At 48.1% G+C, this 24,893-nt stretch overlaps 1 protein-coding gene across 1 annotated transcript in view; it reads left to right on the top strand.

Moving 5' to 3' along the window:
- Window positions 1-688: 688 nt before the first annotated feature.
- Window positions 689-24,893, top strand: part of SCRT2 (scratch family transcriptional repressor 2) — a 29,338-nt gene continuing 5,133 nt past the window's right edge. Inside the window, exon 1 of the mRNA XM_039355742.1 lies at window positions 689-892. Coding sequence (XP_039211676.1) covers window positions 742-892 — 151 coding nt within the window. The 5' untranslated portion in view covers window positions 689-741. The remainder of the gene's footprint in view (window positions 893-24,893) is intronic.

Genomic DNA, 24,893 nt, shown 5'->3' on the forward strand with positions numbered 1-24,893 from the left:
GGGGCAGGGTCCTCGCCATGTGCTGCCCACTCCTGGGTCCTTCTGTGGGGGGGCGATTTGGGGGGGGGCAGAGGGGAGCCGATAAAGGAAGCGTGGCTAGCTTGGGACCCTGGCCTCGCCGTCCCCGAGGCAAGCGTGGGACCGGGCGGGTGGGGGTCGCAACGTTAAGCAGATGGGCTTAAACTTTGCTCCCCTCCTCTCCCCCTCCCCCTCCCCTGCCAAACCAATTCTCCTTCTCCTTTTCTTTCTTTCTTTCTTTTTTTTTTTTGCTCTGTCACTTTCACCCTTTCGCTTTTTCACGCCCCTTCGCAGGTTTGCATCCCAACCCCCACGCCGTCTCCTCTCCTCCTTCTCTCCCTCCCTCCCTCCTTCCCTTCCTCCCCCCTCCCTCTCCGCAAGCCCCTGGGGGCGCTTTGATGGATAAAAGGGCTAACGCCCCCTCTTCTCCTCCCCCCCCCCGCTCGCGCTGCCTGAGTCCCATTTAAAGACAGGAGGGAGCGTGGGGGGGGGAGGGGGGAGAGGAAGGAAGGAAGAGCCGGAGCATGTTGCTGACCTCAGCGATTCCCCGCAGCCTGCGCTCTCTCCCCCCCCCCGCTCTCCCTTCACTTTCCCTTTCGGCTCCTCCCCTCCCTTTCCCCGCCTCCTCCTCCCCCCCCGCCCCGCCCACTCGGGCCAGCCGCTGCGGAGCTGTCCGAGGTGCTGAACCGGACCGGCCCTTGGCCAAGCGCCTTTCGCCTCGCCATGCCTCGCTCCTTCCTGGTCAAGAAGATCAAAGCGGACCCCTTCCAGGCCGGGTCGGCGCCCGCCACCCCCCCGCCTTACCCGCCGCTGGAAACTTCGTACCCCGGGTGGGCGGGACCCGCGAGAGCCGGAGACCCCGGCCCGAAAGACGGTAAGCAGCAGCGGCCGGCGCCTTCAAGGGTTTTTTTTGGGGGGGGGGTCCGCGGGGAGAAGTGAGATTGCGGGATGGAGGGGAAGGGGGTCGTCGGAAAGGTTACGGGCTAGAGAAAGCCGGTCGCGTTGCGTTTGCTGGGCAAAGGCGTGGGGGGGGGAATTCCCTCTGCTTCTCTTGGCTCGTGAGGAGGAGGATTGGGCCCCGATTTCTCTTGAGTTGGGGGGGGGTCTTCCCAAAAGGACAAGCTCTCTTTTTTTCCCCTCCCTCTCTTTTTTCCTCTCTACACGCGCTCGGCGCGCACACAAAAAAGCCCAACTCTCGGCTATAAAACCGCCCGTCCGTCCGTAGAAAAAATCCCTGCGGGGTCGTAGCGCTGGGAAAGGTCAATGCGGCACTCCGTGGTCCGGCGCGGATCCTTTGGGATGTTGTGGGAACTCAGCCTTGAAGGTCGGAAGAACAGCTCGGGCCGAGGGGGGGGAGAAGGGAGGGGGCGGGTTGAAACTACGTCGCCTCCCAGCTCCTTTGAGGAGCCTTTGGGGGGGGGGGAGCCGTCAATCTCTCCCCAACGGACTACAAGGCCCATCGGGCAAGCAATGGCTGCGCGGATCTCCCAAGATACCTCTGCCGTGTGAATCCGAGACAAAGCGGAGGGACGGAAGAGCCCCTGGAGTAAATTACAACAGCATCGGGCTCTGCCTTTTGGTTTTAATTAAGGAAGTGGGGGGGGGAGAGAGAATATCTTGGAAAGTGTCCCATTTCGGGAGAAATGCTAGAAAAGAGAGATTACTGCACAGGAGCTCTTCCCGTGAAAAAGTGTGCATTCACACAACACGGAGGAGGAGGCCAAAAGAAGCAATCGCCTTCCCATAACGTGATAAGGTTGGCAAAATGACTGCAGAGTAAATCCATCATGTTAGTTGATGGTTCAGGACCTTGGTGAATCTTTTTTTTTTTAAAAGGAGGGGGAAGGTGTTGTGTGAACACCACCAATATTTGTTTCCCCCCCCTCCTGAGGGAGGTGGTGGAGAGAAAAGAGGCGGAGAGGAAGGCTGAGATTTGTCCGCTGTGCATAATGGGAGAGATCAAGATCAACTCAAGGTTTGCAGTTACAAAGAGAGAGATGCAGCCAGCCACAAAATCTTGTTTGCTCCTAATTTGGGGGTCTGGAAAGAACCACATCCTGGAGGCTGGACAACCCCCCCCCCCTCTGCTACCTACACACACACACACACACACACAGTGGCTTTGTTCCTACAGCATCCTTAACTAAGTTGCTTGGAGCTGCGTTCACAAACCTGCTAAGCTGGATGTTGTCTTCGTCTGGAGACCGTGATTGTGGTTGTTTGCAAGAGCGCTCTTAGCCTTGGTGGGGATCAGCAGCTTCATTGATTGGGCAAACCCTGTGCCTGGTTTATGGACAACATCTGGGACGCTGGTCCTTCTCGCGAGCAGGTTTCACAGGTTGTGTGAATGTGGCTGATTCAGGCTTGTGGGTCTAGCTCTTAGACTCTTGAATCAGGCCTGGTTGTTAACTCTAGAAGACCTTTTCAGCCCCGATTTTCAACACCTGCATGCCAGTTTGGGGTGTGTGTGCATTTTCCTGCTGTGTGCAACTTTTAAGTATGGAAGCAATGTTTTTTTTTTTAAAAAAAATATTATTATTTTTCTCATTAAGAGGATTGCTAGAGAGGAAGAAATCCATTTCTCAAGCAATGTTTTGTGATTTCATCAAAGCTGGGATCTTAGAAATGTCTTTCCCAGTTGGGTACTTTGTAGAGCAGTCAATGTTACAATTCCCAGCACCTGCAGAAAGACTGGGATTGTAGCCCAATACTAGACAGTTCGGTCTTGTGGTTAAGGTAGCGGGCTTGAAACCAGAAGACTGAGTTCTAGTTCCGTTTGGGGCACGAAAGCCGGCTGGGTGACTTTGGGCCAATCACCAGGAGATGGTGAGTTCTAGTCCTGCCTTAGGCATGAAAACTGACTTCGTGCCCTTGGGCCAATCACCAGGAGACGGTGAGTTCTAGTCTTGCCTTAGGCATGAAAGCCATCTGGGTGACTTTGGGCCAATCACCAGGGGATGGTGAGTTCTAGTCCTGCCTTAAGCATGAAAGCCAGCTGGGTGACTTTGGGCCAATCACTAGGTGGTGAGTTCTAGTCCTGCCTTAAACTGGGTGACTTTGGGCCAATACTAAGAGAAGGTGAGTTCTAGTCCTGCCTTAGGCATGAAAACCAGTTGAGTGACTTTGGGCCAATCACCAGGAGACGGTGAGTTCTAGTCCCACCTCAGCCATGAAAGCCAGCTGAGTGACTTTAAGCCAGTCCCTCTCTCTCTCTCTCTTAGCCCGGCCCACCTTAGAGGATTGTTGTTGCAGGAAAAGAGGAGAGTGAAGGAGTATTAGGTATGTCCCCCACCTTGAATTATTTATAATAAAAAAAAACAAGGAAGGCAGAATAAAAAGCCAATAAAAATAAACAAAACTCTTCTTCAGAGCACCCGACCGAGAAAAGCTGAGATTCGTGAGCTGTATCCTTATGTCCGACTTTTCATCGGGTCAGTTACCAACCCAACAGCTGCGTTCACAAATCAAACCAAGTTAGGCTCAACCTAATTTCAATCTCAAAGTGGCTTCCTTTGTGCAGAAAAGGGGGGGGGGAGGCAGCTCAGCCCAATGTGTGGTGAAGTTAACGCTTGATCCGAACGCCAAAACCACCAGGTGGGAGAAAACCAAGCTAACCGCAGACTAAGGTGACTGGGATTGTCACGTGTTCCTATTTCAGGAGTCGTGGCCCCTTGCCGACAGAGGCAGCTCACGACAACTTGTGTGTGTGGTGTGTGTGATCTCCCTCCCAGCCTTCCTTTTTATAATCGCAGCAGAAGAAAAGATGTGAACAGAGCAGGTTATGGGTTTTTTTTTTCCCACCTGTCTTTTCTCGCAGGTGAAGAGACGAGGTTAAGAGAGATGAGGTTAAGCGTTTAGCGCAGAAAAATGGAAGATCAAAGATTTGGCTTCTTCAACCAGGGAGGAGACAAGGGGGGGGGGAATAAAAAGGAATCATGGGGTGGGGTGGGGTGGGGGCCTTTCAAGTCCCACCCTCAAAATCCTCCTCAATCACCTGTATGAGATTTCCTCACCTCTCCCCCCCCCCCCCGGTCTTTGATTATGGACAGAAGGTTTTCAATAGGGTGGATAGAGAATACAGAATAACGGAGCTGGAAGGGACCTTGGAGGTCATCTAGTCTAACCCCCTGCTCAGGCAGGAGACTCTAGAAAGAGTGCAGAGAAGAGCAACAAAGAGGATCAGGGGACTGGAGGCTAAAGCATATAAGGAACAGCTGCCGGAATTGGATATGTCTAGTTTAATGAAGAGAAGGACAAGGGGGGACATGATAGCAGTGTTCCAATATCTCAGGGGCTGCCCCAAAGAAGAGGAAGTCAAGCTATTCTCCAAAGTGCCTGGAGGCAGGACAAGAAGCAGGGGATGGAAACTCATCAAGGAGAGAAGCAACCTAGAATATAAGGAGAAACTTCCTGACAGTGAGAACAATTAATCAGTGGAACAACCTGCCTCCAGAAGCGGTGAATGCTCCAATACTGGAGGTTTTTAAGAAGAGACTGGACAGCCATCTGTCTGAAATGGAGACAGTTGGGGCAGCAACAGCTATGTGTAGATGTACCATTTTGTCACTAACTTGAGTGTTTAGAATTGAATCAGACAGGCCGACAAAATGCCGGGAGACCTTGACTTATTATGACTGCAATGGACTCCAAAATTTATGTTGATGGCGGAGACATTTGTCAACTGTGTTTGCCCCCATTGTGAAGGGATCACTGCCGTTGTTCAGTTAGGAACAACACTGGAGTTAAGTTAGTTGTTAAGAGGTGAATCGCTGCAGTAACGTGGTCGTTATTCTATTCTATTCTCCAAAGCACCTGAAGAAAGGAGAAGAAGCAACAGATGGAAACTGATCAAGGAAAGAAGCAACCTAGAACTAAGGAGAAACTTCCTGACAGTCAGAACAATTAACCAGTGGAACAACCTGCCTCCAGAAACGGTGAATGCTCCAACACTGGAAGTTTTTAAGAAGAGACTGGACAGCCATTTGTTCGAAATGGTATAGGGTTTCCTGCCTGAGCAGGGGGTTGGACTAGATGACCTCCAAGGTCCCTTCCAACTTTACTATTATTATTATTATTATTATTATTATTATTATTATTATTATTATTATTCCAATCAAATGGCTGTCCAGTCTCGTCTTGAAAACCTCCAGTGTTGGAGCACTCATAACTTCTGGTGGCATGCCGTTCCACTGGTTAATTGGTTTTTTTAAAGAAAATTTTATTAATTTTCCGGTTTTACATTTAAATATTTAAAAAGCAACGCGGCGGCTGAGTCAATCGATAATTTAATAACATACAGGTATCTTTAGTTCAAATCTCAAACTATTACATTAAATATTTCCTTTTTTCCCCTTCGTATTTACTGTCTCATATTTAAACTAATACAATTCTTATTTTATAACAACAACAACAACAACAATAATAATAAAGTTGGAAGAGACCTTGGAGGTCATCTAGTCCAACCCCCTGCTCAGGCAGGAAACCCTATACCATTTCAGACAAAAGGCTGTCCAGTCTCTTCTTAAAAATTTCCACTGTTAGAGCACCCACAACGTCTGAATGAAAGCCGTTTCACTAATTAATTGTTCTGACTGTCAGGAAGTTTCTCCTTAGTTCTAGGTTGCTTCTCTCCTTGATGAGTTTCCATCCGTTGCTTCTTGTCCTGCCTTCAGGCGCTTTGGAAAACAGCTTGGCTATCAATTAAATAAAACTAACTTTCTGACATTTATCCATAATTTTTAGTTTGTACATATCCTGGTTAGTTTAACATTCAATCTTTACAGACAACCGACGTCCTAAGTAGTTTTTCCCCATTTTTAGTGAAATGTTAAATTAATATTTAAATTGAATGTTTCATATGTATAATTTCCAAAGTTTTAAATAACCCCCCATTCCCTTTATCACAATTCATTGGTTAATTGTTTGCACTGACAGGAATGTCTATGGAGATTCTCAGCCATCCAGGTCATCCAGGTGCTTTTTCACAAGGCAAGTGGACTTTCTTGTTGTTGTTGTTTTTTTGTCTTTGAACATGTTTCGTTTCTCATCCAAGAAGCTTCTTCAGCTCTGACCGGATGGTGGGAAAATGGAAGGATTTGAACAAAGTCCACGTTTTGGATGGAGAGGAATTCTGGTTCGAAAGAGGGATCCAAGAGTCCATCTAGGTCAGCGGTTCTCAACCTGTGGGTCACGACCCCATTTGGGGTTGAATGACCATTTCACGGGGGTCGCCAAACAACGCAGTCCGCCATTTTTTTCCCCTTTTCCTTAGCTGTGCTACTCCCTTTTATTCTATTGGCTTTTGAAAGCCAATAGAATAGACTCTCTTGAATAGAGTCTAATTCTATTGGCTTTCCAAAGCCAATAGGAATTGTCCAGGCTGTCTCTGCCCTGCTGAGCCCGCCAAAAGTCCCAGTTTACAAAAGGTGCTGCACCAGTTGAGTAGTCCTCGACTTACAACCGGTTGAGTAGTCCTCGACTTACGACCGGTTGGGGGTCGTGGCATTAAAAAGGTTGAGAACCACTGTTCTAGGTCAAAATTGAACAGCCCTCTCTCAACAGAGGGGGAGGGACACGACATCACCTATCTCCAGTCTGCCACACAGTCCTTTCAGCAGTTCCAAGAAGGCTCCACACCCATTTGCACCACTCAGGTGGCCTCAACAACTCTTTAAAAGAAGGCAAATGACCAGCAGACTGCAAGGAGTATAAATCCTTCCCTTCCCCACCATCCAGTGGACTTTCTTGATTTTTCTTTGAAAACTTCTTCACTTCTCATCCCAGAAGCTTCTTCAGCTCTGACTGGATGGTGGGGAAGGGAAGGATTTATCCTCCTTGCAGACAGCTGGTCATTTGCCTTCTGTTAGAAAGTCATTGAGGCCACCTGGAGTTTTATCTGTGTCCTCAGAATCACAATGCATAGCTTTGGGATGAGTGAGAATCTCCATTGACATTTAGCCAGGCACTTTGGGATGAACCCCCTTCGAAGGGTGCGGGAGCATGAATGGATTTCCCGAAAACGTGGCAGACTCCAGGAACCCTTTGCGCTTCAGTTTGAGATGCAGACAACGCAGACTCATCCCCATCATCCTGGGCTCATCTTCAACCATGAAGGAACCCAGGGCAGAAAAACATCCTGCAGCCATGAAGGCTTCACGCCCATTTGCACCACTCAGGTGACCCTGAGGACACAGGTCAACCTCCAGGTGGCCTCAACGACCCTCTAAAAGAAAGCAAATGACCAGCTGTCTGCAAGGAGTATAAATCCTTCCTTTCCCCACATCCAGTCTCAGAACCTGAAGAAGCTTCTTTGGACAAGAAGTGAAATGTCTTCAAAGAACAACAGTCCAGTTGCCTTGTGAAAAAGCACTTTGGGACAACTGAGGACACAAACACACCTCCAGGTGGCCTCAATGACTTTCTAAAAATGCAAATGGCCAACTGTCTGCAAGGAGTATAAATCTTTCCCTTCCCCACCATCCAGTCAGAACCTGAAGAAGCTCCTTGGATGAGAAGCGAAACGTCTTCAAAGAAAAAAAAATGAAAGTCCTGAAAAAGCACCTCTGGGAACACTGACAGGAAATTTATCCTTAGTTCTAGGTTGGATCTCTCTTTGATAAGAAGGGATAATATGAGATAAGGATGAGGAGGGGGGGGGAGTTAAAAGCTGCCGCAGTCAAGATTTGAGGTACCCGCCGTCGCTGAATCTGCTTGAACAGTGGGGATGAAGTGACTGTATTAGCTGAAAATGCGCAAAGATTGTGCAGCCGCTAAGCTAGGATAGAGAAGACAAACTAATCAAACAAAGATCTAGGCCAGGGGCCTTCAAACATGGCCCTTTTATGACTTGTGGACTTCAACTCCCAGAATTCCTGAGCCAGCATGGACCTGGGATAGGCAGGTTGTTTTTATTATTATTATTATTATTATTATTATTATTATTATTATTATTATGGATCATCGCAGTCAGCCAGATGTTCAGACTGGATTTGGCATTTTTGTCTACCTATCGAGTCCTTCCCAAGGACCTGGGATGAGCAGATGTGGATATTTGATGGTATTACAGATATTGTCGGAGGATGGAAGCAGTTCCTAGTAAGGCCGCCTTTTGCAATTGACTAATAGCGAATTTGTCAATGCCAATGGTGTTCAAGTGGTGCTCCAGTTGTTCTGGGATTGCACCCAAGGAGCCTATGACTATTGGTACTACCCTTGCTTGCTTTTGCCACAGTCTTTCTATTTCTATTTGTAGGTCTTTGTATTTTGTTATCTTCTCCAGTTCTTTCTCGTCTATTCTGCTGTCTCCAGGCACTGCCACGTCCACTATCCAGACTTTTTTGTCTTTTTTATCGACAATTGTTAAGTTCGGGGTGTTATGTTGCAGGTGCTTGTCTGTTTATTATTATTATTATTATTATTATTATTATTATTATTATTATTATTATTATTACCTACAAGGTTCCCTTCAGCCTTATGATTCTATGTTCTGTGTTTCTCCACTCATCCAGAAACCATTAACCTGGGTTAAGGAATCTTAACTTTTGATATTTAATACGAGTAGTCCCCAACTCACAACCATTTATTTAGTTCAAAGTTACAATGGCATTGAAAAAAGGGACTTCGGACTATTTTTCACACTTACGACCGTTGCAGCGTCCCCATGATCACATGATCAAAATTCAGCCACTTGAGCAACTGGTTCACACTTATGTTGGTCCCATTGTCCCAGGGTCACGTGATCCCCTTTTGTGACCGTCGGACAAGCAAAGTCAACAGGGAAGCTGGGGTTTACTTAATGACCATGTTACTAACTTAACAACTGCAGGGATTCCTGTAACAGCTGTGGCAAGGAAGGTCGTAAAAGGAGGCAAAAATTCACTTAACAAATGTCTCGCTTAACAACGGGAAGGTTGGGCTCAATTGGGGTCATAAGTCGAGGAATACTTGTGCTGAACATCACACTTCACCCAGTCAGATAAAGGCCGATGTGTTTGCCTAAGTCATGGGGAGGCAACTTTGCTCTTTTATGATTCGTGGACTTCAACTCCCAGAATTCCTGAGCCAGCCACGCTGAGGGGAAAGGGAGAGGTTTCCAAGCTGAGCCAGGGTGGCTGAGGAATTCTGGGAGTTGAAGTCCAAGAGTCATGAGGGGGCCATAGTTCCCCCATGCTGGGTGAGGAATTCTGGGAGTTGAAGTCCACGAGTCATGAAGGGGCCATAGTTCCCCCATGCTGGGTGAGGAATTCTGGGAGTTGAAGTCCACGAGTCATGAGGGGGCCATAGTTCCTCCATGCTGGCTCAGGAATTCTAGGGTTGAAGTCCAAGAGTCAGAGGGGGCTATATTTCCCCCATGCGGCTCAGGAATTCTGGGAGTTGAAGTCCACGAGTCATGAGGGGGCCATAGTTCCCCCATGCTGGGTGAGGAATCTGGGAGTTGAAGTCCACGAGTTCATGAAGGGGCCATAGTTCCCCATGCTGGCTCAGGAATTCTGGGATGAAGTCCAAGAGTCATGAGGGGGCTATAGTTCCCCCATGCTGGGTGAGGAATTCTGGGAGTTGAAGTCCACGAGTCATGAGGGGGTCTCAGGCGTGAAGTACAAGATTCATGAGGGGGCTATAGTTCCCCAGCTCCAAGAGTCAGAGCCCCCATGCTGGCTCAGGAATTCTGGGAGTTGAAGTCCCAGAGTCATGAGGGGGCATAGTTCCCCCATGCTGGGTGAGGAATTCTGGGAGTTGAAGTCCAGAGTCATGAGGGGGCCATAGTTCCCCCTGCTGGGTGAGGAATTTAGGAGTTGAAGTCCAAGAGTCATGAGGGGGCTATATTTCCCCCATGCTGGCTCAGGAATTCTGGGAGTTGAAGTCCACGAGTCATGAGGGGGCCATAGTTCCCCCATGCTGGGTGAGGAATTCTGGGAGTTGAAGTCCACGAGTCATGAGGGGGCCATAGTTCCTCCATGCTGGCTCAGGAATTCTAGGAGTTGAAGTCCAAGAGTCATGAGGGGGCTATAGTTCCCCCATGCTGGGTGAGGAATTCTGGGAGTTGAAGTCCACGAGTCATGAGGGGGCTATAGTTCCCCCATGCTGGGTGAGGAATTCTGGGAGTTGAAGTCCACGAGTCATGAAGGGGCCATAGTTCCCTCATGCTGGCTCAGGAATTCTGGGAGTTGAAGTCCACCAGTCATGAGGGGGCCATAGTTCCCCCATGCTGGCTCAGGAATTCTGGGAGTTGAAGTCCACGAGTCATAAAAGAGCCAAGGTTGCCTACCCCTGGCCTAAGTTGTAGAATTTGTTGTTGTTTTTGTTAACTTTACTGTTTTCACGAGGTACAATAATTGGTCTATTCAATTAGTTCAACGCATTATGCAAATCTAGAAAACAGGTGAAAGTCAATCACCCAGGTGAAAGGCAGCAAGTGTGATTTCTGGGTGTTGAACAACTCCACACCTCTTAAAAGTTGCTGACCAAAGCAACGCGTTAGCATAATATGCAAATAGGATGCGCGTTAGCATAATATGGAAATAGGATGCGCGTTAGCATAATATGCAAATAGGATGCGGGGACCGAGAGCATCTGTAGGTTTCGCTCTGGGGAATCTGTGCCTGCAATTCCACAGATCTGCGGGATCCAATTGGCGCCTGCTGTAAAAGTGCCATAGAGCATATAATGTAATGTATGGGGAGAGGGGAAAGAAGTGGGGAGAGGGGAGGAGAGGAGAGGAAGGGAAGGAAGAAGGGAAAAGGAAAGGTGAGGAAGGAAAGGAGAAGAGGAAGAGGAGGAAGAGAGGAGGGGAGGAGGGAAGGAGAGGAGAGGAAGAGAAGGAAGAAGGGAAAAGGAAGGAAGAAGGGAAAGGAGGAGGAAGAGGAGAGGAAGGAAGGGAAGGAAGGAAAGGAAAGGGGAGGAAGAAGGGAAAGGAGAAGAGGGAGAGGAAGGAGAAGGAAGGAAAAGGGAAAAGGAAAGGGGAGGAAGAAGGGAAAGGAGGAAGAGGAGGAAGAGGAGAGGAAGGAAAGGAAGAAGGGAAAGGGGAGGAAGAAGGGAAAGGAGAAGAGGAAGAGGAGAGGAGAGGAAGGGAAGGAAGGAAAGGGAAAGGGGAGGAAGAAGGGAAAGGAGGAAGAGGAGGAATAGAGGAGAGGAAGGGAAGGAAGAAGGGAAAAGGAAAGGGGAGGAAGAAGGGAAAGAAGAAGAGGAAGAGGAGGAAGAGAGGAGAGGAAGGGAAGGAAGAAGGGAAAAGGGGAGGAAGAAGGGAAAGGAGAAGAGGAAGAGGAGGAAGAGAGGTGGGGAGGAGGGAAGAGGAAGGGAAGGAAGGGAAAAGGAAAGGGGAGGAAGAAGGGAAAGGAGAAGAGGGAGAGGAGGAAGAGAAGGAAGAAGGGAAAAGGGGAGGAAGAAAGGAGAAGAGGAAGAGGAGGAAGAGAGGTGGGGAGGAGGGAAGAGGAAGGAAGGGAAAAGGAAAGGGGAGGAAGAAGGGAAAGGAGAAGAGGGAGAGGAGAGGAGAGGAAGGGAAGGAAGAAGGGAAAAGGAAAGGGGAGGAAGAAGGCAAAGGAGAAGAGGAAGAGGAGGAAGAGAGAAGGGAAGGAAGAAGGGAAAAGGAAAGGGGAGGAAGAAGGGAAAGGAGGAAGAGGAGGAAGAGAGGAGAGGAAGGAAAGGAAGAAGGGAAAAGGGGAGGACGAAGGGAAAGGAGAAGAGGAAGAGGAGGAAGAGAGGTGGGGAGGAGGGAAGAGGAAGGAAGGGAAAAGGAAAGGGGAGGAAGAAGGGAAAGGAGAAGAGGGAGAGGAGAGGAGAGGAAGGGAAGGAAGAAGGGAAAGGGGAGGAAGAAGGCAAAGGAGAAGAGGAGGAAGAGAGGAGAGGAGAGGGAAGGAAGAAGGGGAAAGAGAGAACTGAAGAGAGGAGACGGGAGGAAGAAAAGAGAAAAGAGGAAGGGGGAAGGGGAGGAAGAAGGGAGAGGGGAAAGAGGAGAGAGGGGAAGGAAAGGAGGAAGGGGAGGAAGAAGGGAAAGGAAAAAAAGGGAGGATGGAGAGGAAAGGAGGGAGCGGAGAGGAAAAGCAGAGGGGAAAAGGGAAGGGATAGCAGAGGCGGAAGGGGAAGAGGAAAGAAAGGAAGAGGAGAAAGGGAACAAAAGGAAGAGAAAAAGGGGGGAAAGAGGAAGGCGACATTTGGGACACAGGCTGCCTCTGCCCAACGGGGGACCCCATCGGCCAGCAGGTCCCTGGGACTCCCACGTCCTCCTGTCGAACACAGAACACCTGCTGACTCGGATGACCTTGGCCAGCCCTGCAGGCTCAGACCTGGCGAGTGGCTGGACCGGAAATGCCGGCTGAGGAATTCTGGGAGTTGAAGTCCAGGCCCCTTAAAAGGGGCTGAGGTGGAGAGGGGCGTCTCAAGTTGCTTTCACAGCCGGTCCTCGACTGACGAGCGCCGTTGAGCCCGACGTTTCTGTGGTTAAGCGAGGTACGTGGCTTGAGTGAGAGTTTTGCCTCGCTTTACAACGGTTCTCGCCAGAGGTGTTCAGTGAATCCCTCACGTTGTTGACGCGGTTGTTAAAATGCACCTGGCTTCCCCGTTGACTTGGCTTGTCGGAAGGCTGGCAAAAAGAGAGCAAAGCCCCCTGCATTCTGATGGCGTTCCCTAGGTGGGTCATGAAACGCCTGGAAGAACCGAGCCATCCCCAGAGAGCAGCAAGGACCCCACAGTCCTTCCTCCTCCTCCTCTTCCTCCTCCTCCTCCTCGCTCCTCTTCTTCTTCCTCTTCCTCCTCCTCTTCCTCCTCCTCTTCTTCCTCCTCCACCTCCTCCTCTTCCCTCCTCTTCTTACTCCTCCTCCTCTTCTTCTCCTTCCTCTTCCTCCTCCTCCTCCTCCTCCTCTTCCTCCTCCCTCTTCCTCTTCCTCCTCTTCTTCCTCCACCTCCTTCTCCTCTTCTCCTTCCTCCTCCTCTTCCTCCTCCCTCCTCCTCCTCCTCTTCCTCCTCCTCCTCCTTACTCCTCCTTCTCCTCTTCTTCTTCCTCTTCCTCTTCCTCCTCCTCTTCTTCCTCCTCCACCTCCTCCTCCTCCCTCCTCTTCTTACTCCTTCTCCTCTTCTCCTTCCTCTTCCTCTTCCTCCTCCTCCTCTTCCTCCTCCTCCCTCTTCCTCTTCCTCCTCTTCTTCTTCCTCCACCTCCTCCTTCTCTTCTCCTTCCTCCTCCTCTTCCTCCTCCTCCTCCCTCCTCCTCCTCCTCTTCTTACTCCTCCTCCTCTTCCTCCTCCTCCCTCTTCCTCTTCCGCCTCCCTCCTCCTCCTCCTCCCTCCTCCTCTTCTCCTTCCTCCTCCTCCTCTTCCTCTTCCTCCTCCCTCCTCTTTCTCCCTCTTCCTCCTCCTCCTCCTCCTCCTCTCCGCAAACCCCTCTCAGTTCTAGCACTGATGATGTTCCCTAGTTGGATGAAAAAATGTCTGCAGGAAAACAACCAAGCTCAGAGAGCACCCAAGATCCCATAGCTGCCCTCTTCCTCCTCCTCCTCCTCCTCCTCCTCCTCCTCCTCAACCCTTCTCCCTTCTATCACTGATGATGTTCCCTAGTTGGGTCATGAAACGTCTGCAAGAAAACCACCAAGCTCAGAGAGCATCAAGGGTTCCACAGTCCTCCTCCTCCTCCTCCATTACTCCACAAACCCCCCCTCCCTTCTAGCACTGATGATGATGTTCCCTAGCTGGGCCATGAAACGTCTGCAAGAAAACCGCCCAGCTCAGAGAGCACCAAGGAGAAAAACACACACACACACACACACACACACACACACACACACACACACACACACACTATTTTTGGCAACCACCGTGACAGCGATTCTGACGGCTGGAAAAGGGGGACCTCCCTCAGCCCCCTCCCCAGCCCTGCCTTAGCGCCCCGATTCCCAGATGAGGCAGACCAGTCTCCCAAAAACCTTCTTCCTCCCACAGGAAAAATCCTGGGAGAAAACCAGAGGCTTCAGAGGAAGCCCTTTCCACTGCCTTGCCCTTCAAGGTTTGCCGGGCTTCTAGTCAGCACTTTCCGTGCGGGTCGACTGTGCAGTGTGTGTGTGTGTGTGTGTGTGTTCCTTCGTCTGTGCTGTCTTTTCATGCCAGATAATACTTGTTGCTTCCATTGCAAAAAAAAAAAAAAAAGCTGGCTGTGTGTGGGGGGGGGGGAGTTAATAGAGGCTAAAGTGGTGCAGGGAAGAATAGGCAGGGATGGAGTTTTCAAATTATCTTGATAACCTTGAAGAAATGACTCATTGTTTCAGCACATCAGGGGGGACAGCAGCCACAGGAGTGTGTGGGGCGGGGGTTGAGGGGAAGGGTGAACCTCTGGGATGGTTTGGCTTAACTTGCCCCCCCTGTGTTCCCCCCATTTCACATCTGCCAATTATGTAAGCAACCTGTAAGTATTGTAACTTGCTCTTTTCCAGCAATAATTGTAAGTTGGTTCCTTTATTTAAGAGAATTTATATGGCCGCCCTCTCATTCTCGTTGACTCCGGGCAGCTTACAAGAATAAAAGCTCAATACAATGCAAGAAGCATGATTAGGGGACTGGAGATTAAAACATCTGACAAACAGTTGTAGGAATTGGGTATGTTTAGTTTAATGAAAAGTAAGACAAGGGGTGACATGATAGTAGTCTTCCAATATTTGAGGGGCTGCCATAGCATAGCATAGCATAGCATAGCATAGCATAGCATAGCATAGCATAGCATAGCATAGCACAGCACAGCACAGCACAGAATAGAATAGAATAGAATAGAATAGAATAGAATAGAATAGAATAGAATAGAAATATAGAATGGAATAGGAATGTAGAATAGAATAGAGTAGAACAGAACAGAATAGAATAGAATAGAATACTGTAGAATAGAATAGAATAGAATAGAATAGAATAGAATAGAATAGAATAGAATAGAATAGAATAGAATAGAATAGAATAGAATAGGAATATAGAATGGAATAGAATAGAATAGGAATATAGAATGGAATAGGAATGTACAATGGAATAGGAATGTAGAATAGAATAGAGTAGAACAGAACAGAACAGAACAGAATAGAATAGAATAGAATAGGAATATAGAATAGGAATATAGAATGGAATAGAATAGAATAGGAATATAGAATGGAATAGGAATGTAGAATAGAATAGAATACAATACAATACAATACAATACTGTAGAATAGAATAGAATAGAATAGAATAGAATAGAATAGAATTACAGAATAGAATAGAATTACAGAATAGAATAGAATATAGAAATAGAATAGAATAGAATAGAATAAGAATGTAGAATAGAATAGAATAGAATAGAATAGAATAGAATAGAATAGAATAGAATAGAATAAGAAATAATAAAAAAAATAGAAATAGAATAGAGCTGGAAGGGACCTTGGAGGTCTTCTAGTCCAGCCCCCTGCTCAAGTAGAAGGACCTATACCAGTCTCTTTTTAAAAACCTCCAGTGATGGAACACCCACAGTTCTGGAGGCAGGTTGTTCCACTGGTGATTGTCCTCACTGTCAGGAAGTTTCTCCTTAATTCCAGGTTGCTTCTCTCCTTGATCAGTTTCCAACCATTGTTTCTCCTCCTTCCCTCTGGTGCTTTGGAGAATCATGTGCCCCCCTCTTCCTTGTGGCAGCCTTCCTTGAGGAACGCCACTATCATGTCTCCCCTATATCTTCTTTTCTTTAGACTGGCTAAACCCAAGTCCTCCAGCTGTTCTTCATATGTTTTAGTCTCCAGGCCTTGGATCATCTGAGTTGCTCTTCTCTGATTTTTTTTTCCAAACTCTCAACATCTTTTTTGTGATATGCTGACCAAAACTGGCTGCAGTATTCCAGGTGTGGCTTCACTGGGGCTTTATAAAGCGGTACTAATAAAGAAGAGGGGGTCAAGCTATTCTCCAAAGCAGCTGAAGGCAGGACAAGAAGGAAAGGATGGAAACTAATAAAGGAGAGAATCAGCCTAGAACTAAGGAGGAATTAAAATAACAGAGTTGTTATTGACAATCTCCATAGACCAGGAAGTACAACCTTCTCTTTCAGCTACTCTTCTCCTCCCTGGCTTAATGGAGCCTCCCTATCCAGAAGCAGTATTCTGGCAAAAGCAGGAGAGGGATCTTCCTCTACAGCTAGTCCTTGACTGGAGAGTTTATTTAGTGACCGTTCAAAGTTACAAGCTGACTGACGACCGTTCTTCACACTTACGACCTTTGCAGCGTCCTCAGGAATTCTGAGAGTTGAAGTCCCCAAGTCATGAAGGGGCCAAGTTTGAAAACTCCTGTTGTTAAGAGTGGCTTGTCCTTCCTGGTCTACGGAGATTCTCCATCCTCCAGGTCATGGAGCCATAGTTCCCTCATGCTGGCTGAGGAATTCTGGGCGTTGAAGTCCGTGAGTCATAAAAGAGCCAGGGTTCCCCAAACCTGACCTATCCTATCTCTGACCTAGCCTAGTCTAAGAGAAGGAATTCTGGGAGCTGAAGTCCATGAGTCATGAGGGGGCCATAGTTCCCCCATGCTGGCTCAGGAATTCTGGGAATTGAAGTCCACGAGTCATGAGGGGGCCAAGTTTGAAGAGCCCTGGTTTAAATATTTAAATATTTTTTCCTCACGGTCACGTGATCAAAATTCAGGCATTTGGGCAGGGGTAGGCCACCTTGGTTCTTTTATGACTCGTGGACTTCAACTCCCAGAATTCCTGAGCCAGCCATGCTGAGGGGAAAGGGAGAGGTTTCCAAGCTGAGCCGTGTTGGCTCAGGAATTCTGGGAGTTGAAGGCCACCAGTCATGAGGGGGCCATAGTTCCCCCATGCTGGCTCAGGAATTCTGGGAGTTGAAGTCCACGAGTCATAAAGGGGGCATGTTTGAAGACCCTGTTGTTAAGAGTGGCTTGTCCTTCCTGGTCTACGGAGATTCTCCATCCTCCAGGTCAAGGATGTCCCCAAAGGTGCTTTTTCCAAAAGACAGCTGGACTTTTTGGTTTGAAAACATTTTGCTTCTCAGCCATGGAGCTTCTTCAGTTCAGTAGAAGAACTGGGTGGAAGCGAAACATTTTCAGCAACAAGCAAGCCAAGAGGCCCAATACTATCCCGGACAAATAGTTGTCCAGTCTCTCCTTGAAAGCTTCCAAGGATGGAGCACTCACAACTTCTGGAGGCAAGCAGTTCCACTGGTTAATTGTTCTAACTGTCAGGGAATTTCTCCTTAATTCTAGGTTGCTTCTCTCCTTAGTTAGTTTCCATCCGTTGTTTTTTGTTCTGCCTTCAGGCGCTTTGGAGAACAGAACAGAAAAATAGAATAACAGGGTTATGAGGGACTTTGGAGGTCATCTAATCCAGGGCTTTTCATCGTACCACTTTTAGGATATGGCAACATCCAAGTACCACCAGTTGCCTAGCAGGGTGTCAAAAACTTACAACCGTTCGCTTAGTGGCTCTTCGAAGTTGCAATGGCACTGAAAAAAGTGCCCCCTAAGCCACAGCCGAGCAAGACCCCTGCCTGCCCACCTGGCAGCGCTCTTCCTCCTGTCCGAGGTTTTCATTGTTGTGAGCATTTCTGTTGAGGATTGGCAGTGGGGGTGGGGAGGTGTTTTGGTTTTTATTCCCCCCGTCTGCTGGGTGGTTGCATCAGGTTTTGGTCACTTCACATGACCCTGGGACACTGTGACCGTCATAAATAGGAATCAGTTGCCAAGCCTCTGAATGTAAATCACAAGACCCTGGAGAGGCTGCAACATTCCAGCTGATGGGCGCTTCTTCTGGGCTCAGCAGAAGCGCCAGGATCAGCGCCGAGCTCCAGCTGGAGCCTGGTGCTGATTCTGGCACTTCCACTGAGCCCTGACAGCCCTGCAGCTCCAGCCATCTCTTGCTCAGGCTTGTGCGGTGCTGCCACCGGTTCAGCTCCTTCCCCTCCCCCACTACCACTTTTCTAGGATGGTCGCATACCACCTGCCAGGTGCCAATGTACTACAGGTGGTACCCGTACCACTGGTTGAAAAGCCCTGTTCTAGTGCAACCCCCTGCTCAAGCAGGAGACCCTATACCAGTGGTTCTCAACCTTTTTAATGCCACGACCCCCAACCGGTCGTAAGTCGAGGACTACTCAACCGGTCGTAAGTCGAGGACTACTCAACTGGTACAGCACCGTTTGCAGAATGGGACTTTTGGCGGGCTCAGCAGGGCAGAGACAGCCTGGACAATTCCTATTGGCTTTTGAAAGCCAATAGAATTAGACTCTATTCAAGAGAGTCTATTCTATTGGCTTTCAAAAGCCAATAGAATAAAAGGGAGTAGCACAGCTAAGGAAAAGGGCGGAAAAAATGGCGGACTGCGTTGTTTGGCGACCCCCGTGAAATGGTCGTTCGACCCCAAATGGGGTCCCGGCCCACAGGTTGAGAACCATTGCCCTATACCAGGGGTAGGCAACTTGGGCTCTTTTATGATTGGTGGACTTCAACTCCCAGAATTCCTGAGCCAACCACACTGAGGGGAAAGGGAGAGGTTTCTAAGCTGAGCCGTGCTGGCTCAGGAATTCCTGGAGTTGAAGTCCACCAGTCATGAAAGAGCCAAGGTTGCCTACCCCTGGTTTAAACCCAACATTGGGTCCTTCAGTGGCATCCTAGGACAGGGGTAGGCAACCTTGGCTCTTTTATGACTGGTGGACTTCAACTCCCAGAATTCCTGAGCCAGTACTGCTCTGCTTGGAAACCTCTCCCTTTCCCCTCAGCATGGCTGGCTGAGGAATTCTGGGAGTTGAAGTCCAAGAGTCCTAAAAGAGCCAAGGTTGCCTACCCCTGCCCTATACCATTCCAGACAAATTGACCGTCCCGTCTCTTCTTAAAAACCTCCAGTGATGGAGCACCCATAACATCTGGAGGCAAGTAGTTCCACGGGTTGATTGCGGTCCCTGTCAGGGAATTTTCCTTAATTCTAGATCGCTTCTCTCCTCGATGTTGAGTGTTCTGGAGTAGGGACTAAGGATGGAGATGAATGGGTGAATAAACTGCAGCTATAAAGAACCCCTCCTTCCTACCAGCTCCTTCCTCCCCCCCCCCCTTCTCTCTCTCCTCCCTCCCATCCTTAATTCAGAAATACAAGCCTTAGGGCTCTGGAGCTCTTTTATCCTCCTTTGAAGAGCTGAGCCAAGCGAAACGCTCGGGCAGGCATCTTCTACCAGGGAAAGCAAACGGGCTGCCCTTGAGAAGCCAAAGCGATGGATCGAAGAAATAATAGACTAACCCGTAGACTGGAAACCAGAGATCTTTTTGCAGGGTATTTTGAACAGAAGATATAGTAAAGAAATATGGTACTTAATTTTACATATAATAACGGCGGCAAGAATAGCCTATGCACAGTGCTGGAAAAATGAGAATATACCATCAGAGGAAGAAGTGATAAGAAAAATCCTGGACTGTGCCAAGACGGACAAATTAACAAAAGAGATAAAAGAAAAGGAAGACACAGAGTACTATATAACATGGAACAAGTGGTATGACTGGTGGGAGACTAGAAATAATAGAGGAGAATAAATGTGGAAAGGTCAAAAGTGAAAGTATGTGTATAATAATGTATAATAATAATAATAATAATAATATGAATTATTCTTAGTAAGAAGTAGAGTCTGAAGGAAGAAAAATGTAAATAAGAAACAACGGGGCAATAAGGACAAATATTCTAAAGAAGAATAAGGGGGGAAATGTAAATAATAAGATTACCGTTATGTAATAGCTGTTTTAAAAAGGGGGGGGAGGAGTATATACTGTGTGTGTATTATGTTTTGCTTTGCTTTGTTTTGTTTTGTTGGTTAAAAAAAAGAGAGAGAAGCCAGAGCGATATGAGAATGTCAATTTTTTAAAAAAATGGAATATCCCCCCCCCCCCCGCACCGTGAAGGTCAGCGAGCTGGCGAGCAGGAGGCAGGCGGGGCAGGATTGGACCACGTTGCAAGCGCCCCATCCCGGGAGCCAAAGCAAGCGGGGGGGGGGCAAGCTTTGCAAACTTTGCATGCGGAAAAGCCCTCTTGGAAAAGAGAAAGCTTTCCGCCGAAGGGAGAACGACCGGGCGTCTGTTTCCAGAAGGAGGGTGGGAAAAAGAGAAAGCTGGCCCGTTCTGCAAATGCTGGGGAGGGAGGGAGGGAGGGAGGGAGGAAGGAAGGAAGGAAGGAAGGAAGGAAGGAAGGAAGGAAGGAAGGAAGGAAGGAAGGAAGGAAGGAAGGAAGGAGAAAGGGCGTCTGTTTTGAGAAGGAGGGAGGGAAAAAGAGAAGGCTTGATGATTCTGCAAATGCTGGGTGGAGGGAGGGAGAGAAGGAAGGAAGGAAGGAAGGAAGGAAGGAAGGAAGGAAGGAAGGAAGGAAGGAAGGAGAAAGGGCAACTGTTTTGAGAAGGAGGGAGGGAGGGAAAAAGAGAAGGCTTGCCCGTTCTGCAAATGCTGGGGGGAGGGAGGGAGAGAAGGAAGGAAGGAAGGAAGGAGTAAGGGCATCTGTTTGGAGAAGGAGGGAGGAAAAAAGAAAAAACTGGCCCGTTCTGCAAATGCTGGGGGGAGGGAGGGAGAGAAGGAAGGAAGGAAGGAAGGAGAAAGGGCATCTGTTTTGAGAAGGAGGGAGGGAAAAAGAGAGAACTGGCCCGTTCTGCAAATGCTGTGGGGGAGGGAGGGAGGAAGGGAGAGAAGGAAAGAAGGAAGGAAGGAAAGAAGAAAGGAAGGAGAAAGGGCATCTGTTTTGAGAAGGAGGGAGGAAAAAGAAAGTTTGCCTGTTCTGCAAATGCTGGGGGGGGGGAAGAAGGAAGGAAGGAAGGAAGGAAGGAAGGAAGGAAGGAAGGAAGGAAGGAAGGAAGGAGAAAGGAGGAAGGGAAGAGGAGAGGAGAGGAGGGAAGGGAAGGGAGAGAAAGAAAGAAAAAAGAAAAAAAAGAAAGAGAGAGAGAGAGAGAGAGAGAGAGAGAGAGAGAGAGAGAGAGAGAGAGAGAACATTTATTAAATTTATTCCCCCCCCCAACTCACTGCCTAAGCAACTCTGCGTCTGGCTCACAGTATCATAAAAGCATAAATATAAAACCCATTAAAATGGACACCAGCCAACGCTTAGAAGCTCAATTCCCTCTTTCTTGGACATCGGCCTGTCTTTCAGCTGGGGATGATGGGCTCCGTGGGCTACTCCACACAGAACACCCGTCAAAATCCACACCCAGATCCACCCTTGGGGGTGTTTTAAATCCCTGAGCCGGAAGCAGCTGGGCAGGTGGGGGGGGGCGAAATGGCTCAGGTGAGCTTTCTGCTCGGCTGTCTCCTTGGCGGTCACCTTGCACGGATTCCAGGGACAGGGTGGAGAAAGCGCTGAGCCAGGAGTGCGATGGCGCTTGGTCAATAAGGAAGGAGGAGAGTAAAAAAAAAAAAAAAATTAAAAGAAAGGAAAAAGAGAAAGGAGGCGAATAAGACGGCTGCAGCAGGAAAGAATTTGAGGAGGGGTCTGGGCTGCTCATCCCCCCCCCTTGGATTTCAAACCTGCATAATCCATAAGGTGGATTTTTTTTAAAAAAAAAAAATAAACCTCTCCATCTGAAGCCTCCTATATGAGGAATTTGCAAAGCGGGAGAATAAAAATAGACATTTTTTTTTAATTCTCTGTGTTCCTTCAAAGCTTTTTAAAACACAGTCAATATTCCAGGAGGAGGAGGAGGAGGAGGAGGAGGAGGAGGAAGGACAGTCCCTCTGGCTGAGGGTTGAGAACAGAGCCAAGACAGATGTATTTACAGAGAGGGGGGGAATCAAAGAGAGAAAGAGGGAGAGAGAAAGAGAGAGATAGAGAAGGAGAAAGAGAGACAGAGAAAGGGAGAGACAGAAAGAGAGAGAGAAGAGAGAGAAAAAGAGACAGAAAGAAAGAGAAAGAAAGACAGAGAGAGAGAGAGATAAGGGAAGGAAAGAGAGAGACAGAAAGAGAAAGAGAGTAAGAGAGACAGAGACAGGGAGAGAGAGAGAGAAGGAGTGTGAGAGAGAAAGACACAGAGAAAGAGAAAAAGAGAGAGAGAGACGGAGAGAGAGAGGAGAGAGAGAGAAAGAAAAAGAAAGAGAAAGAGAAGAAAGATAGAAAGACAGAAAGAGACAGAAAAAGAAAAGAGAGAGAAAGAGAGAGACAGAGACAGGGAAAGAGAGAAAGGACAGAAAGAAAGAGAGAAGGAGAGAGGGGGGAGAAAGATAGAAAGACAGAGAGAAAAAGAGAAAAAGAAAAGAGAGAAAGAGAGAGACGGGGAGAGAGAGAAAGGACAGAAAGAAAGAGAGAAGGAGAGAGAGAAGGAGAAATATAGAAAGAGAGAGAAAGAGACAGAAAAAGAAAAGAGAAAGAGAGAGAGAGAGAAAGAAGGACAAAGAAAGAAAGAGAGGAGAGAGAGAGAAGGAGAAAGATAGAAAGACAGAGAGAAAAAGAGAAAAAGAAAAGAGAGAGAAAGAGAGAGAGAGACACGGAGAGAGAGAAAGAAGGACAGAAAGAAAGAGAAGAAGAGAGAAGGAGAGGAGAAAGATAGAAAGAGAGAGAAAAAGAGAGAAAAAAGAGAGAGAGAAAGAAAGAGAAGGAGAGAGAGAAGGAGAAAGATAGAAAGACAGAGAAAAAGAGACAGAAAAAGAAAAGAGAGAAAGAGAGAGACAGAGACGGAGAGAGAGAAAGAAGAACAGAAAAAGAAAGAAGGAGAGAGAGAGGAGAAAGATAGACAGAGAAAAAGAGACAGAAAAAGAAAAGAAAGAGAGAGACAGAAACGGAGAGAGAGAAAGAAGAACAGAAAAAGAAAGAAGGAGAGAGAGAGGAGAAAGATAGAAAGAGACAGAAAAAGAGACAGAAGAAGAAAAGAGAGAAAGAGAGACAGAGATAGGGAGAGAGAGAGAGAAAGAAGGACAGAAAGAGAGAGAGAGAGAGAGAGAGAGAGAGAGAGAGAGAGAGAGAGAGAGAGAGAGAGGCATACAAACGCACACAAACACACCCTGCCCTTTCCTTTATGAACTCAGATATAGCTTCTCCTTGACTTACGGCCACAACTGAGCCCACCTTTTGCGCTGCTAAGCTGTTCAGTGAGTTCAGCCCCGTTTTATGACCCTTCTCGCCACAATTGTTAAGTGAGTCATACAGCTGTATAGTGAATCCAGCGACTTTGGGGTCAGAAGGTCATGGAAAGGGACCCCCTGACCCCGGGAGAGGGCAACCATCATAAGTACCGGCCAGTGGCTGAGCGTCAGAATTTCCGTCACGTAACCCTGGGGAGGCTGCAGCGGTCGTGAGTGCGAAAAGCACTCCTTGGTTACTTTTTTTCACTGCTGCTGTGATTTTGAACGGTCACTAAACGAGCAGTTGTAAGTCAAGGATGGTCTGCACTCTCTTCAAGGAAATTCCCTCCCACATCGTCCTTCCTCTCTGGATGTGGTGGCTCAGCAGTCAGGCTCAGTTGGGGGGACGGTCCGGGAAAGCCTGCTTGGAAACAGGTGGACTTCAACTCCCAGAACTCCCCAGCCCAGCCTGCATGAAGAGGGTGGAGCTTAAGTCCCAGAATTACCCAGCTGGCATTCTTTATGATCTGTGGATTTCCTTCCCTTTCCTTTCTTTTACCTTTCCTTTCTTTTCCTTTCCTTTTCTTCCTTTTCTCTTTTCCTTTCCTTCCCTTCCCTTTCCTCTCCTCTCCTCTCCTCTCCTTTTTCCTTTCCTTTCCTCCTTTCCTTTCCTTTCTCTTTTCCTTCCCTTTCCTCTCGTCTCCTCTTCTTTTTTCTTTCCTTTCCTTTCCTCTCCTCTCCTTTCTCTTTCCCTTCCCTTCCCTTCCCTTTCCTCTCCTCTCCTCTCCTTCCTTTTTCCTTTCCTTTCCTGTCCTTTCTTTCCTCTCCTTTCGTTTCCTTTCTCTTTTCCTTCCCTTTCCTTTCCTTACCTCTCCTCTCCTTTTTCCTTTCCTTTCCTTTCCTCCTTTCCTTTCCTTTCTCTTTTCCTTCCCTTTCCTCTCCTCTCCTCTTCTTTTTTCTTTCCTTTCCTCTCCTCTCCTCTCCTTTCTCTTTTCCTTCCCTTCCCTTCCCTTTCCTCTCATCTCCTCTCCTTTTTCTTTTCCTTTCCTTTCCTCTCCTCTCTTTTCCTTTCCTTTCTCTTTTCCTTCCCTTCCCTTTCCTCTCCTCTCCTCTCCTTCCTTTTTCTTTTCCTTTCCTGTCCTTTCTTTCCTCTCCTTTCGTTTCCTTTCTCTTTTCCATCCCTTTCCTTTCCTCTCCTCTCCTTTTTCCTTTCCTTTCCTGTCCTTTCTTTCATTTCCTTTCCTCTCCTCTCCTTTCTCTTTTCCTTCCCTTCCCTTTCCTCTCCTCTCCTTTTTCCTTTCCTTTCCTTTCCTTTCCTTTCTCTTTTCCTTCCCTTCCCTTCCCTTTCCTCTTCTCTCCTCTCCTTTTTCCTTTCCTTTCCTTCCCTTCTCTTTCCTTTCCTCTCCTCTCTTTTTTCCTTTCCTTTCCTTTCCTCTCCTTCCCTTCCCTCCATTCCCCTTCCTTCCCTCCCCTTCCCTTCCCTTCCCTTCCCTCCTTCCTGTGATCCCAACATTCTGCACCTTTCTTCTGCTGATTTTCCAATGGAGGTCGGATCCCTTTCTCCGCTCCAAAGGCCACATCAGCAGAGACAGATGTCCTGGGAATATGTCAACTTCTGCTGAATTCGTCAGCTAAAAATAGCAGCCTCTCCGACATTTCAGAAACGGAAATTGCAGACCACCTAGGACCTCGCCGGGAGCGGTTCTTGTTTGCTTCCTGCATGCACGGATGAGAGTCACACCAGTCCCTGCTACTGGCAGTGACGAAAGCCCAAAGGACTGACAGGGTCTTAGAGGTCCTCTAGACTAGCCCCCTACTTAGAGCAGGGTTTCTGGGGGCAGGTAAACATTAAAGCGGAGGGAAGTCCTTCCCAGT

Source organism: Crotalus tigris, unplaced genomic scaffold, assembly GCF_016545835.1.
Source record: "Crotalus tigris isolate CLP2741 ecotype Arizona unplaced genomic scaffold, ASM1654583v1 scf7180000018755.946041584:351173, whole genome shotgun sequence".
In the NCBI taxonomy this organism is placed as follows: domain Eukaryota; kingdom Metazoa; phylum Chordata; class Lepidosauria; order Squamata; family Viperidae; genus Crotalus; species Crotalus tigris.